Source organism: Paroedura picta, chromosome 16 (genome assembly GCF_049243985.1).
Source record: "Paroedura picta isolate Pp20150507F chromosome 16, Ppicta_v3.0, whole genome shotgun sequence".
NCBI lineage: Eukaryota > Metazoa > Chordata > Lepidosauria > Squamata > Gekkonidae > Paroedura > Paroedura picta.
The window spans coordinates 28,008,302-28,021,281 of NC_135384.1; the positions used below are offsets into that span (position 1 = coordinate 28,008,302).

General features: G+C 53.9%; 1 protein-coding gene across 4 annotated transcripts in view; it reads left to right on the forward strand.

The window, feature by feature from the left end:
- Positions 1 to 3,105: 3,105 nt before the first annotated feature.
- The window catches only part of CACNB1 (calcium voltage-gated channel auxiliary subunit beta 1), a 41,579-nt gene continuing 31,704 nt past the window's right edge, over positions 3,106 to 12,980 (forward strand). For 2 of the 4 annotated variants that reach the window (XM_077313142.1, XM_077313143.1), the window contains exons 1-2: positions 3,109 to 3,600; positions 8,943 to 9,029. In XM_077313142.1, the coding sequence (XP_077169257.1) occupies positions 3,514 to 3,600; positions 8,943 to 9,029 (174 nt within the window). In that variant the 5' untranslated portion in view covers positions 3,109 to 3,513. Of the gene's footprint in view, positions 3,601 to 8,942; positions 9,030 to 12,980 lie in introns of all 4 variants that reach the window. The other 2 variants (XM_077313145.1, XM_077313144.1) reach the window with 2 other exon arrangements.

The window sequence follows — 12,980 nt, forward strand, 5'->3', positions numbered from 1 at the left end:
AGGGCATTTGGATTCATTTAGGTCGGTTCAGGCGGGCGGCCGTGTTGATCTGAAGCAATAGGGCAAAAAACGGCACCTTGAGGACTAGCAGCAGTTGATTAAACGTTGTGGGTCTGCAAGGTGCCACTGTATTCAGTTAGATTTGAATCGGACGAGGATTTCCTTGCCCTTTCGTGCTGATGGAAAGTGCCTTCAGGTGACAGCTTATTGTGACCCCACCAGGTTTTTGAAGCAGGAGACTCTCTGAGCTGGTTTGCTGTTGCCTAACTCTGTGCCACGATGCTGGTTTTCCCTGCTGGTCTCCCATCCAAATATTGACCAGGAGACTCTGCTTAGCTTCCGAGATCAGAGGAGAAACTCTGGCTTTCCAGATGTCCACAGACTACAATTCCCATGAGCCCCTGCCGGCACACACAGGCAGGGGCTCCTGGGAGTTGTAGTCCATGGACATCTGGAGAGTCAGGTTGGTGACTGTTGCTCTCAGTGTATTTCTGCCCTTCGCTTAATAGATTGACATGGCTCGCTTTCTGGAATGGGATTATGTGTCTCTTGAATTAATTTAGAAGGCAGCCAAGCCATCTTGGAAGATCTGCTCACCAATACCTTTGTTTGGAGTTGTCCTAGCAGCAGCATTCATCTTCAGGGGCAAAGAAGTTCAGCTATTGTTACAGCCGTTTTTTGCTGCGGTCTAGAGAGCTCAGGGTTGCAAGTTTATTCCAGTCATTTTGCAGAGGGACTAAGCAACGTCATGCACACAGAGCATGGATTTAGCTTGCTCGCCAGTTAGCGGTATTTAAGAAATCTCAGTGAAGAAGAATAGGGCAGTGGTTCTCAACCTGGGAGTCAGGACCCCTTTGGGGGTCGAATGACCCTTTCACAAGGGTCATGGCAGGGCGCAAGCAGCTTGGCCGGGGGGGGGGGCATCTACACAACAGCCTTGCAGGGTAGATCGAGATAGAGCATTTGTCTGTCTGGAGCACTGGAAAAGAGCGAATTGTGAACAATAGATCTTCATACCATTGGTCAGTTTCTGTTTAATTTCTGGGAAAGAACACTTGCATAGTATTATGGTTGAGGGTCACCACAACATGAGGAGCTGTATTAAAGGGTCACAGCATTAGGAAGGTTGAGAACCACTAGGATAGAGGAAAGTCAGGGCTCATAGTGGGCATGCTTGCCTCGGAGTGGAAGAACTAGCAAATCTGCAGGCGTGTGGATTGAAAAACTGATCAGTCCAAAAGTGAAGGGGCAGGGGGGGGGGGGAGATCCAGATAGGAACAGAATAAAAAGATGCTACCAAGCACTCATGCATGCGCAAGAAAGCCCTGTAAGAACTCGTCCTTCCGCCTTCCCTATCATGCGAGGGACTTTGGCAGGGAGCCGCATGCAAAGGGGGAATGTTCTGGTGGCCAAGGAGGGGGTGGCTGTTGGCAGAAGGAAGGAGCTTGCAGGCAGGAAGACGGGGCACAGCAGGAAGCAGCACCAGCAGCGTGAAGGCAGCATCTCACTGCTTCCCGTCCTGAGGTCTGCAATGTTGTGTCTCCATGCTTAGCAAAAGTAGCCGTCCCGTGGCAGGAGACGGATGTGAGATGCAGGAGAGAGGAAGAAATGTCCGCAGATGGACACAGGGTCAATTAACTGGACCTCCCCTCTCAGTACCCAGGACAAGTGATGTAGGGCCGCAAATCCCAATGCGTTCTTCGGAGTCGGCACCTGCCATGTATCTGAAGAAGTGTGCGTGCACACCAAGGCTTCTCCCTTGCAAAAAACTTGGTTGGCCTTAAAGCTGCCCCTGGACTTGAACTTCGTTGGGAGTCAGTGTTGTTGAAGACACTTGCGATTCTCGTAAGCATATTGTGATCGAGTCACAGTGGATTTATAGCATTCGCTGATCGGGGTTTTGGCAAGAGAGGTTCAGAGGCGGATTGCCTGCCTCCAGTCCCCTAGGACCACCCATGCAAGGTTTCAGGTGGATCGCCAGGTGGGCCTAAAGCAAAAGAACAGAGCCTGGAAGACCGACAAAGGTTAATTCTGAGCATAAGCTTTCATGTGCGTGCAGACTTCTTCAGATCTGTATCTCTGTTCTTCGGCTACGTAGCTGGCGAAGCGTGCATGCACATGAAAGCTTGTACCCAAAATTAGACTTTGTTGGTCTTAAATATGAATGAATGGCTGTTTGGATTTTACCCACCCCGTTTTTAAAGAGCTGAACTTCTACCATTCTGGCACTCTGTAACTTCCCAGCATGGTACAGTGCAGGGGTGGGCAAACTGGCTCTCCAGATGTCCACGGACTACAGTTCCCTACATGGGAACTGTAGTCCGTGGGCATCTGGAGAGCCGCAGTTTGGCCACCCCTGGCACAGTGGGATATCATTTATTTACCGTATGGTGTATTTAGGATTGTCTGGTGGCCAGGCAGGGGACGTTCAGAGAGAGCTTGTTATTAACTGCATCCGTGTCATGGTGTTCCTTGGAGGAGCTGCTACCCAAATCCTTGGCGATCTTGTATCCAGGCACCAGCCAGGGTCGGCCCTGCTTGGCTTCCAGGTTCTGATGGGATCGGGCATGCCTGTTGGAGTGACAGTCAAAAGATCTGATTGGAATCCCCCTCTGCCATGCAAAACTTGGCTGACTGACCCTGGGCCAGAGGCACGCTCTCAGACGAATCTACTTCCCAAGATAGTTGCACTGGCAAAATGGCAGAGAGGAGGACATCGTAAGCCATTTGGGTCCCCACCGGGGAGAAACGCGCGGTGCAGAAGAAGTAGAAACATAAATCACTGTGAGAACAAGGCAGTCCCCGGAGGATGAAGGAGCAGCATACCAGCGTGCAGCGGCTCTGAGCCTGTGCGCTCTCTCCCTGCCTTTTGCACAATCCAGTTGTGCATGGACCTTGCCACAAAATGACAAGATTGACAATAATTGTGTGAGGATAAACAGCAACAGCTGCATGCCTCCACCCCCAGATGTTTGTTTAAAGGGAGGCCGGGGGAGCCCAAAGCGGATAGGGAGACTGGCTGGAGAAGGATGGATGGGAAGCCGGCCAGATTTCCGCCTTCGCCTTCCCCCCTGGCTTCATAGTCCGTTCAGCGGCAGGTGGATCTCGACAGAGTCCCCAAGCGGAGGCCGGACGGAGGCAGCCCAGGGCCGGGCGTCTCCATCTTCCCTCCCTCCTCCCTTTCCCCCTCCCCTCCCTCTCCGCCATCTGCTCGGCCCCACTGTGGCTCAGACCACACCCACCCCGTTCTTCCCCCCACGGGAATCAACCGGCCAGTCGCCAGGAAGCTGTTTGCAGGCAGCGCCTTAGTACCGCGAGGCTGGGCTCTTTGCGGGGCGCGTGGGGGTTCTGCTCACTGGCGGCGGCGTCTCCCAGGGAGCAGGCAGGAGGGGCCATGCCGCGGCGGAGGCTTTAGGGAGTCCGGCTGTCTCCGGCGAGCAGAGGTGCGCTCCAGCGTGGTCCCCTCTTCACCATGAGTCTGGCGTAAGGGCGGCCGAGGGCACAGGCATCTCCATGGTGCAGGAGGGCGGCATGTCGCGCACGCCTTACAGCTCCAGCCAGGACATCCAGATGGAGGTCTTCGACAATCCCGGCCTCCAGGTGAGTAGGAGAGAGCCTGGCTGGGTGGAGAAGGCTGTCCGTCTGGCATAAAGGGGGACCCCCCCAAAAAATAACAGAGGGTGAGGTGGAATGGAGAAGGGGATGCTTTGAACTGGGAGGTGCAGGGGGGGGTCCTTTGGAGCGGGAGTTGACACGGCACGGCTGCCACCTCTTGTGGGATCATTTTCGTTGCAGCATTAGTTCCTATGCGCTCTCTGCGTGCCGCCAAAGGGGCTGTGCCGTCCAGACGGGAATGGCTTTCCCCGTTGCTCGGATCCTGAACTGCTGCCAGCTGTAGTCAGGCCCCTGGGAACAGATGGATAAGCCTGCACATTTGTGGGCGACCAAGGGCCTGGGGAAGATGACTGGCAGCGCCCTTTTCTCCTTCCCCATCTGGAATCGCCCCGGCACCTTCCCGCTTTCCTCCCCCAGAGCTCTTTTCCTGCGGCTGCTCTCCCTTCTCATGCAGATAAGCAAATGGGATTAGAGCGTCCAGCTGGAAACACAAAGGCAGACCTGAGAGACTCATTGTGGAGGGCTGGGGGGTATCTGGAGAAAGAGGAGGGGGTGTAAAGCCTGGAACTTGGTATGGGGGCAGGGGGGGAAGAAAAGTAGGGCGTTGCTGGGACACAGCTCTCTGTGACTCCGTTTCCTGTGGCTTGGATCGTGGGGGGACTTGAGCCTCTCCTCCGAGCTTTTGGGGAGGGACCTGTTGGGGCTGCATCTGTGGCCACTGAGGAGATCACCCTGAACTGCCACTTCTACAGGTCCTGTAACCAGCGGGAGAGGCCACCAGTAAAGTTTGTAAAAAAGTACCAGAGGGCAGGAAGGTATGGAAGGGACTGGTGGGTTGGGTTTTTTTTTTCGTTGGGTGGGGGTTAGTTAGATGGAAGGGTCTTGCTCAGGACCTGCCGATTCCCCTCCTGCTTTTTCATCTTCACCCGAACCCATGAGGCCCGTCGTCATGTTTTCACATTTTCAAAGCAAAGATAAGTACACTGGATTTCGCGTTGGCCAAAGCCCCAGTTGGCCCGGGTCAAATGCTCTTGAACCCACAGTCTTGTCTACGAGGCGTCGGTCAGGAGCAGCCCCTCTAGGCTCGCTTTCTGGGCAAGAATCTCAGCTGCTTGGAGTACACCGGACTGTCCACTGAAAGTCGCCCAGGGAGCACAGTCTACAGTCTCCACGGCGGGCGAATAGCCTCCGGGAACCCCAAAGCCCAATAGGCCAAATAAGGGGGGGGGGTCCTGCTTCTTAGCAGGCCTGCCGATGTGTTGCAGGGGGTTGTGACGCCTGAAGCGCCAGCCGCCGAGCTTGTGCCGTTATTCTATATTCGGTGGATTTGCTTTGAGGTGGGAAAGGAGCAGACCAGCGAGATCCCTGGCCTCGTTTATTCGGTGTTCGTCTAGCAAGTGTGAGGCGTGCCAGGTGCGGTTTGGTCTAGCAGGCAGACTGAGGGGGTGGGAGACGGCGGATCGAGGGGAGCTGCAGGCTTCATGGTGGGGCAGGTGTTGGTTTCTGCTCCTAAAAGTGTGGGTGTTCAGGTTAGAAAGGTAAATGTACCTGAGAGCAGGGGTGGCCAGAGTGTGGCTCTCCAGATGTTCATGGACTACAATTCCCATGAGCCTCTGCCAGCGCAAGGCAGGGGCTCGTGGGAATTGTAGTCCACAGACATCTGGAGAGTCACCATTTGGCCACCCCTGGCAGAGAGGATATAGGGCTGCTGGGCTACCTTGGCCTGGTAGTCGGATATAAGGAACAGATGAGGCCCGCCTCGGTAACCTGTTTATGAGCCACGTAAAAGAGGAAAATGATTCTAAGTTGCTGATCCCGTGAATTTAGGCTGCTTGTGAGAGGGAGGGTGGGAAAGGACAAGCCACTGCTTGGCTTTCGTGGCCCTTTCTTATGTGGCCGGGGTAATGCCAGTCGCCACTTTGGGGTCAAAAGGGAATTTTCCTCCAGGCCAGATTGGCTCAGGGATCTTGGCTTGTTTGTTTGTTTTTGCTTTCCTCTGAGCATAGCGCAGGGATTGCTGGGGGACTGGGAAATCGTTAATTCCTTGTCCCATGCGTGGGGTTGGGCTAGATGACCCTCAGGGATCCCTTCCAGCTCTGTTTCTAGGAGTGTTATTGAATTCAGTTGGGCGCATTAGGCTAGGCGATTCTCCTGTGTGAAGGTAAACTCTTCTGGATCCCACATCGGGGATGCATTTCTCCTTAGCGGCCCCCCTGACGGAATAGGAGACCCCCACCAATCCTGTCTGACCCTGAACGACAATACTCCCCACCCCTACTCAGCTACCTAACGCACATGGGGTAGGGTGGGGAGACAGTCAGGAGCAGCCCCCTGCCCTCCAAGCCCTTGCTTTGTCCTGCTTCCTCATGGTCTCCCCCCACCCCGCAGGTGGTGGATCCCACCCACCTGCCGCAGCCACCATGACGCACGTGCCTTAATTAGAACAAGGGGGAGGAAAGGCCTAAAAATACCAGCCCCCGATGCTGCCTCCTTGCCCTGCCTGTCCTGAGAACTACGCCAACCATGTCTGGAGGGGAGAGCCGGGAGCAACTGGCTTCCCCACCAGCTGTCTTCACGCCCTCCCCGAGACATGCTTGGGAAGCGTCTGGCTCATTCTCGGCCCACGGCGTCTCGACACGCCCTCGGCAGGGTCTGGATTTTTCCGAGCGCTTCTCCAAAGGGGGTGGGGGGGGGGAAGAAGGAGTGATTCATGGGCAAGCAGGTGAACGAGGCAATATCTCCCTGCGCTCTGCAGAGTAACCTGGTGCTACGTGCTTTCTGTACAGACAAGGGACAGAGGGGATGCAACCGGAAGGAGAACAGGGAAAAGAGCGGGGAAGAAAAGAATGGGTTTTGGGGGAGGGGGCTCCTCTTCTTTTGGGTTCTGCAATCATCCTCAGGCTGGCAGCTCAGGATTGGGATATACCTGGAGATTTGGGGGTGGGGGATTCAGTGGAGTGGAGTGCCCTGGACTTCACTTTCAGAGCAGCCATGTTTCCCCCCTGGCAAACCGGTCTCTGGCGCCTGGAGATGGATTGCAGTTCTCCAGCCAGCACCTGGAGCTTGGCAACCCTTCTAAGAAACCCTGCCCCTAGCTTTCCCCTTCTCCTTCCCCGGTACTTTTCCAGCTCTTTGCAGTACAAGGTGGTGCTGGGCCCATCGAGCGTGCTGGCAGGCAGGAGGCTTTGGGTGGTCTCACGTGCTCGTGTGGAGAAAGGAGCTATCTGCACAGGGACTAGATGAGGGAAGGCTCTCTGTAGTCTGCCAACAAGAGGTCGAGGCTGGCTGCATTGCTGTGGTTTGTATGCAGGAAGCGCTGCGGTGATATCACTACGGTTGCCAGCTGTTGGGAAACATCTGGAGGGTTTGGGGGTGGGGGCTGGGAAGGGCAAGGTTTGGGAAGGGAGGGACTTCAGTTGGGTACAGTGCCATAGAGCCTACCTCCCAGAGTGGCCATTTCTGCAGCTTGGAGATGGGCTGCAATCCCAGGAGATCTCCAGCCACCGGTGGGAAGAACTCTTTTGGGTTCTTCTTTTTAAAAAAACAGGTGAAAATGTCCTCTTTTGGGACTGGGACATTAGGAGGATTCCTAGTTAGTAGCAATGATGACAGCTTAAACCCTTAAGGGTGTTTCAGTTGAGATTTGTCACAGTGACCACTTGTTTGAAGTAGCCAATCGGGAAATATGCCCTCTTTTTTGCATTTCAAAATACGGCTGCCCTGATGCATGTACTCATAGGGGGGCGGGGGTGGCAATCATCCTTCTAAATCCCGCCTCCTCCAGGGTTCCGAACCAATCCTCGTGATTGAGGCTTCCTATAAATGCAAGCGATGGCCAGCCAATCAGAGCCCATGGAAGTCTGTTGGATGGGAGGGTCTGAGCCTCCTCAGCATATAAAGGGCGAAGAGACCCCGTTTTCCTTCAGTGAGAGATTGGGGGGCTCTGGGAAGGCCACGTATTTAGCCAGGTTTTTTGGGTTTTTTAGAGACGTTTAAGGAAGAAAGATTATTTTAGTGCAGGGGTGGCCAAAGTGGGTCTCTCCAGCTGTCAGGGGCTCATGGGAATTGTAGTCCATGGACATCTGGAGAGCCACAGTTTGGCCACCCCTGGTACAGGGAAACATTCTGTCAAGAGTTCGTTCTTCTTAACTGGTGTGTGCGGCTTCTGTGATGAGGAAAGTCTTGAACCTGCTGAGAACCTGTCCAGAGAAAGGGGAGTCAGATCTCCCTCACGGGGTCATTTATTTGTTTTAAGGGCCAGCTTTCTCTTAAATCAGTGGTTCTCAACCTTCCTAATCCAGTTCCTCCTGTTGTGGTGACCCCCAGCCATAAAACGATGCAAGGGTTCTTTCACAGAAATTACACCGAAACTGACCCATGGCGTGAAGATCCATTGTTCATGATTGCATATGAATTGGGTTTTTTTCCAGGGTTTCTGTTCAGTTCTGCCTCTTGTCCACCATGCTGATCTCGCTTTTTTCCGCTGCTCCAAACAGACCAACGCTCTATCATGATCTACCTTGCAAGGCTGTTATGTGGATGGCGCCCCCCCCCCCCCCCGGCCAAGCTGCTTGCCCTGCTGCGTCCCCTGTGAAAGGGTCGTTCGACTCCCAAAGGGATCTTGACCCCCAGATTGAGAACCACTGTTTTATATACACAACAAAGGGGCACCTTGGAGACCGACAAAAGTTTAATTCTGGGTAGAAGCTTCTGTTTACATGCATACTTCATCAGATTCATATTTTATTCCATCGTATAAAGAACCTATGGGCCCAGCCAGTGTGGGGGACTGAATATTCTTCAGGCTTCACCTTCCATACCCCATAGCTGCCGTAGGGTTTATACTTGGTTATGCTGGTGTTCTTACCTCCTTGCCCCAACTTGTAGCATCATGATAAGTCTTTGGTACAAACCCTTAAAGCTGAAGAAAATGTATTGCAACAAATGCATGTTTCTCCCCCCTCTCCTCCTTCCTTCTTACGCGCCTCATGTCAAGTCTTGAGAAAGACACTCTCATCTTGTATGCAGTGAAGCCCCACTGCATCCTTCTACGTTACCGGAAGGACGCTTACCTGATTGAATCCTTCGACCCCTGTGCTGAACAGAGAGGTGGTGGAGGGTTTTTTTAAAATTCCTATCCACTGCCATCTTGATAATTGTTAACTGTATTACAGGGTTTTAGGGGGTTAACGGTGTGTTTATAATTTCATTGTAAACCGCCGTGAGTCAGCCTGTTAGGAGCGGCACGCTCTTTGTGACTGATAGATCTTGCTTTCCTACCTCATTTGCACCACTTCTAACTTTCTGCATCCTCTTTGACTCCCCAGGGGAAGTACAGCAAACGCAAGAGCCGCTTCAAACGCTCCGACGGCAGCACCTCTTCCGACACGACCTCCAACAGCTTCGTCAGGCAGGTAAGCGCTGGCAGAAGGGGAGGCAGCCGGGATCAAGCTCATAAGGGAGGGACTTTGCTTCCGTCCCGCTCTGTGGAATGGCTGGTCTGTTCAGGGCTTGTGGGGAGAGGAGCAGGTTGTGGAGCATCCTTTCATCCTTCCATAGTGATTTATTGGGATTGTCTTCTTGGGGACCCCGTTTTCACTGCATGTCTTGCTGTTTATTTCAGCCAGGGACTTGTTTTACTCAAGGGACCAGAGCCAGTGGGGCTGAGGGTTTTCATGAGTGTGGGCTTCCTTCCCAAGTAAGGTAAAGGTAAAGGTATCCCCTGTGCAAGCACCGAGTCATGTCTGACCCTTGGGGTGACGCCCTCCAGCGTTTTCATGGCAGACTCAATACGGGGTGGTTTGCCAGTGCCTTCCCCACTCATTACCCTTTACCCCGCAGCAAGCAAGCTGGGTCCTCATTTTACCGACCTCGGAAGGATGGAAGGCTGAGTCAACCTTGAGCCGGCTGCTGGGATTGAACTCCCAGCCTCATGGGCAAAGCTTTCAGACGGCTGCCTTACCACTCTGCGCCACAAGAGGCTCCTTCCTTCCCAAGTACATAACCCTAATTTCTCTGCAGTTTTCCTCCCTCTCCTTCCTCACTTTCTGATACCCACCTTTGTTTTGCCTTTGTTGTCAGTGTCTATTAACACACACACCCTATTTCTATTCTTTTTCTGCAAATTAGCAATCTGAAATAATTTATTATGCTTACCTTCTATAGATTTCCTTGGTGCAGAATTAGGAATTCTCTCTCTCTCTCTCCCTCTCTCTCTCATGAGACAGTACCTCCTCCTCCAGTAGTACCTCTGAGAGCCAGCTTGGTGTAGTGGTTCGCAGATGCAGCCTCTAATCAGGAGAACCAGGTTCAAGTCCTCCTTCCTCCTCCCCATGCAGCCAGCTGAGTGACCCTGGGCCAGTCCCGGTTCTCTTGGCGCTCTCTCATCCCCACCTGCCTCACAGGGGGGTCTGTTGTGGGGAGAGGAAGGGAAGGCAATGTGGAGCTGCTTTGAGACGCCTTTGGGCAGTGTAAAGCAGGGTTCAAGAAACAGTTTGTCTCCTCCTTACTGTCATACTGCTCAGCATCTCTGGCTCCCCATCGTATTTCCATTTCCTGAAGGCTACCCCTTTACCTGTGCCCCCCCCCGCCATGCAGAAACAATTAGAGGGGGAGGTGGAAAATGGACTCTTGAGTTAGAGCCCAATCCAGCCTCGCAGACTTGCATCTCCTCTTTCAAGGGGACATGAGCTCAGTCTGAAAGCAGGCGGGCGGGCAGGTCCTTTCGGACGCTGAGCAATCCAAAGCGGGAGCAGACGGAAGACCCCTTTCAGAATGCAGAAGCAGCATTTGGATGCAGGGCAGCTTGGTATGAAATGCAGCCAGGTGTGAAATGCAGCATTAGGGCAGGGGCGGCCAAACTGTGGCTCTCCAGATGTCCGTGGACTACAACGACCATGAGCCCCTGCCAGTGTGCTGGCAGGGGCTCATGGTCATTGTAGTCCACGGACATCTGGGGAGCCACGGTTTGGCCGCCCCTGCATTGGGGCTTTTCCCTTCATCTTCCTATTCAGTTTCTACCGTGCATATTTTCATTGCGTTTACATGGCCTACATACCTGCTGGATGTAGATTCACCTGCCTTCAAGATCCTCTCCTTCTCCCAGCTGATGCAGACACAGCGGCTTCCTGGTGGTCCTCGAGGGGGGGGGGGATGCGTCATCCGGCCCGAAGAGCTCAGGCACAACACACACATGCACACACGTCCCTGTCGGCTCTGAAATCGCCCTCCGTTTCTTGCCTCGGCAAATTAAACGCAAGCTGAACCCTACTCCCCCCTCCCTCTTGCCGGTCCCCGCCATCACATAGGGAAGCAGGGAGGTTGCCATAGTAACTTGCCATCCATTTGGGTGTCTGGCCCGGCGATTCAATAAGTGAAGCCACTCAGGGTCTGGAAAATGAATTTGGCGAGCCGAGTAGGAGAGACGGCTTGGCCTCTGGAGAAGGCCGGCCCGTGGTTTGTCTCTCTGCACAGAATCCGCCACACCTGGGTGGACAGGTGGAAAGTTGTGTGTGGGGGGGGTACACCCACCTCCACACCTGCTGGGATCACCAAGCCATGCTCTGTGCCTGGGAGGGGGCTGCTGTCAGCCTCTTTCGACTCTCTGGCCGCCTGACCTGAATCACGATAGAGTTTTGTCGCTGTGCCCGTCCCTTGGCTTTACCGCTACATGTTGACTCTAGAAATGGCCTGATGTTTGCATTCTGCATTGCTTACTAGAGCCCAAATGCCGGAGACAGGCAACATCCATTTGTATGGCAAAGTTATTCTGTTTTATTATTAGGCAGAGTTGGATAATATTTTAGTCCTGGTGAGTTTCCAGAAGTCTCCGCTCAGGCAGCGGAGGCTTCACCATGCCTCCCTGGTCTTTTCCACTAAGTCGGGGAGGGGCCGTGACACAGTGGAAGAGCATCAGCTTGGCGTGCGGAAGGTTCCCGGTTCGATCCCCTGCATTAGTCAAAAGAATTAGGCAGTAGGTGAGGTGATGTGAAAGACCTCCAGGGAGCTGCTGCCAGTCTGATGGGCCAAGGTTGTGATTCAGTCCAGGGCAGCTTCCTGTATTCCTGTGTTTATAGGTTTTCAGGTATAAGGGAGTGTGATTGTGGGTCTAAACTTGCCGTTCAGTTGCAGAAGACTTGTGATAACCCCATAGGCAGGGGTGGCCTTAAGTCAGCTGTGATTTCGCAGCAAAAGGGGGGGGGGAGCCAGTGTGGTGTGGTGCAGGATTGGAACCCTTTATAAACCTCCCCCCATCTCTGTGATCTTCTTTCCCCTCCCGCCCCCATCCTTGTTTTCGTGGAAACGGAACTTACGAGGGCAATGGAAGCAGAGGAGGAAGGAGTGGATCATTGACCTGGACTGCCGTTGCCATAGCGATAACGTAGGAGGCTGTTGCTATGGAGGAGATTCCTGGAGCGGGTCTCCAGCAGAGCACCCGATGACATTTAAAGGGCCAGCGCGCTGCGTACTCCGAGCACCCAAGCGAAGGACTCGCGCCGTTCTAAGCCCTGCTCCGCAGTACGGAGAGGGAAGTAGGGACAAGCAGCGGCAAAGGGTTATTTTTGAACGTCCACAAGAAGGCCGTCTGGGAGCGTGGTTTGAATAAGGGAAGGCAGCAGGTTCGGGCTGACTCCGTGATGAATTGTAAATCCCAATCAGAGCCGGAGCCGTGTGACCCCGGGCAGGTCACCTTTCCTCGCCGCCCCTCTGCCTCCTTCAGGAGCTGTGCTGCTCAGGATCCCCCGGCAGAGGGCAGCCTGTAATCTCCCTTCCTTCTTTGGTTTCGGCCATTTCTATTCTGGCATCCCTCCTTGGACAGTCTTCAAGGCAGAGACCGCTGGGACGGATGCATGGGTCCAGAGCAGCATTCAGAAAGCGAAAGCCAAACAATACCTTACGTGAAGGCCCACTAAAATATAACAACAACAGTGTGCAAACTTCAACGTTCTCCAGAACTCTAAATCAGGCTGGATATTAAAAAGCAGTTGAATGCCGGGAGGGGGGCGGGGGGGGGTGTCTTTCAGTGGGTGGTAGGGATGCCAGTCTCCAGGTGGGACCTGGGGATCCCCTAGAATTCCAGCTCATCTCCAGACTCCCCTGCAGAGAAGGGATGCTTTGCAGGGCAAATTCTTTGGCAGTCTACCCCGTTGAGGTCCCAAGTTCCAGCCCCAAATCTCGAGGTGTTTTTCAACCCCAAGCTGGCCACGCTATTTCCCCCACTCCCTGCCAATGGCCAGGAGGGACCTGTGAACCCTAGTGGGGGCCAGGTTGGTGCTATGGGGTCCCAACGTGGCATCCCAAAACAGGGCTCCATCTCCTCTCCAGTGAGTTGTAGTGGTTAGTGGCGAGCCGGGTTTGATTCTCCA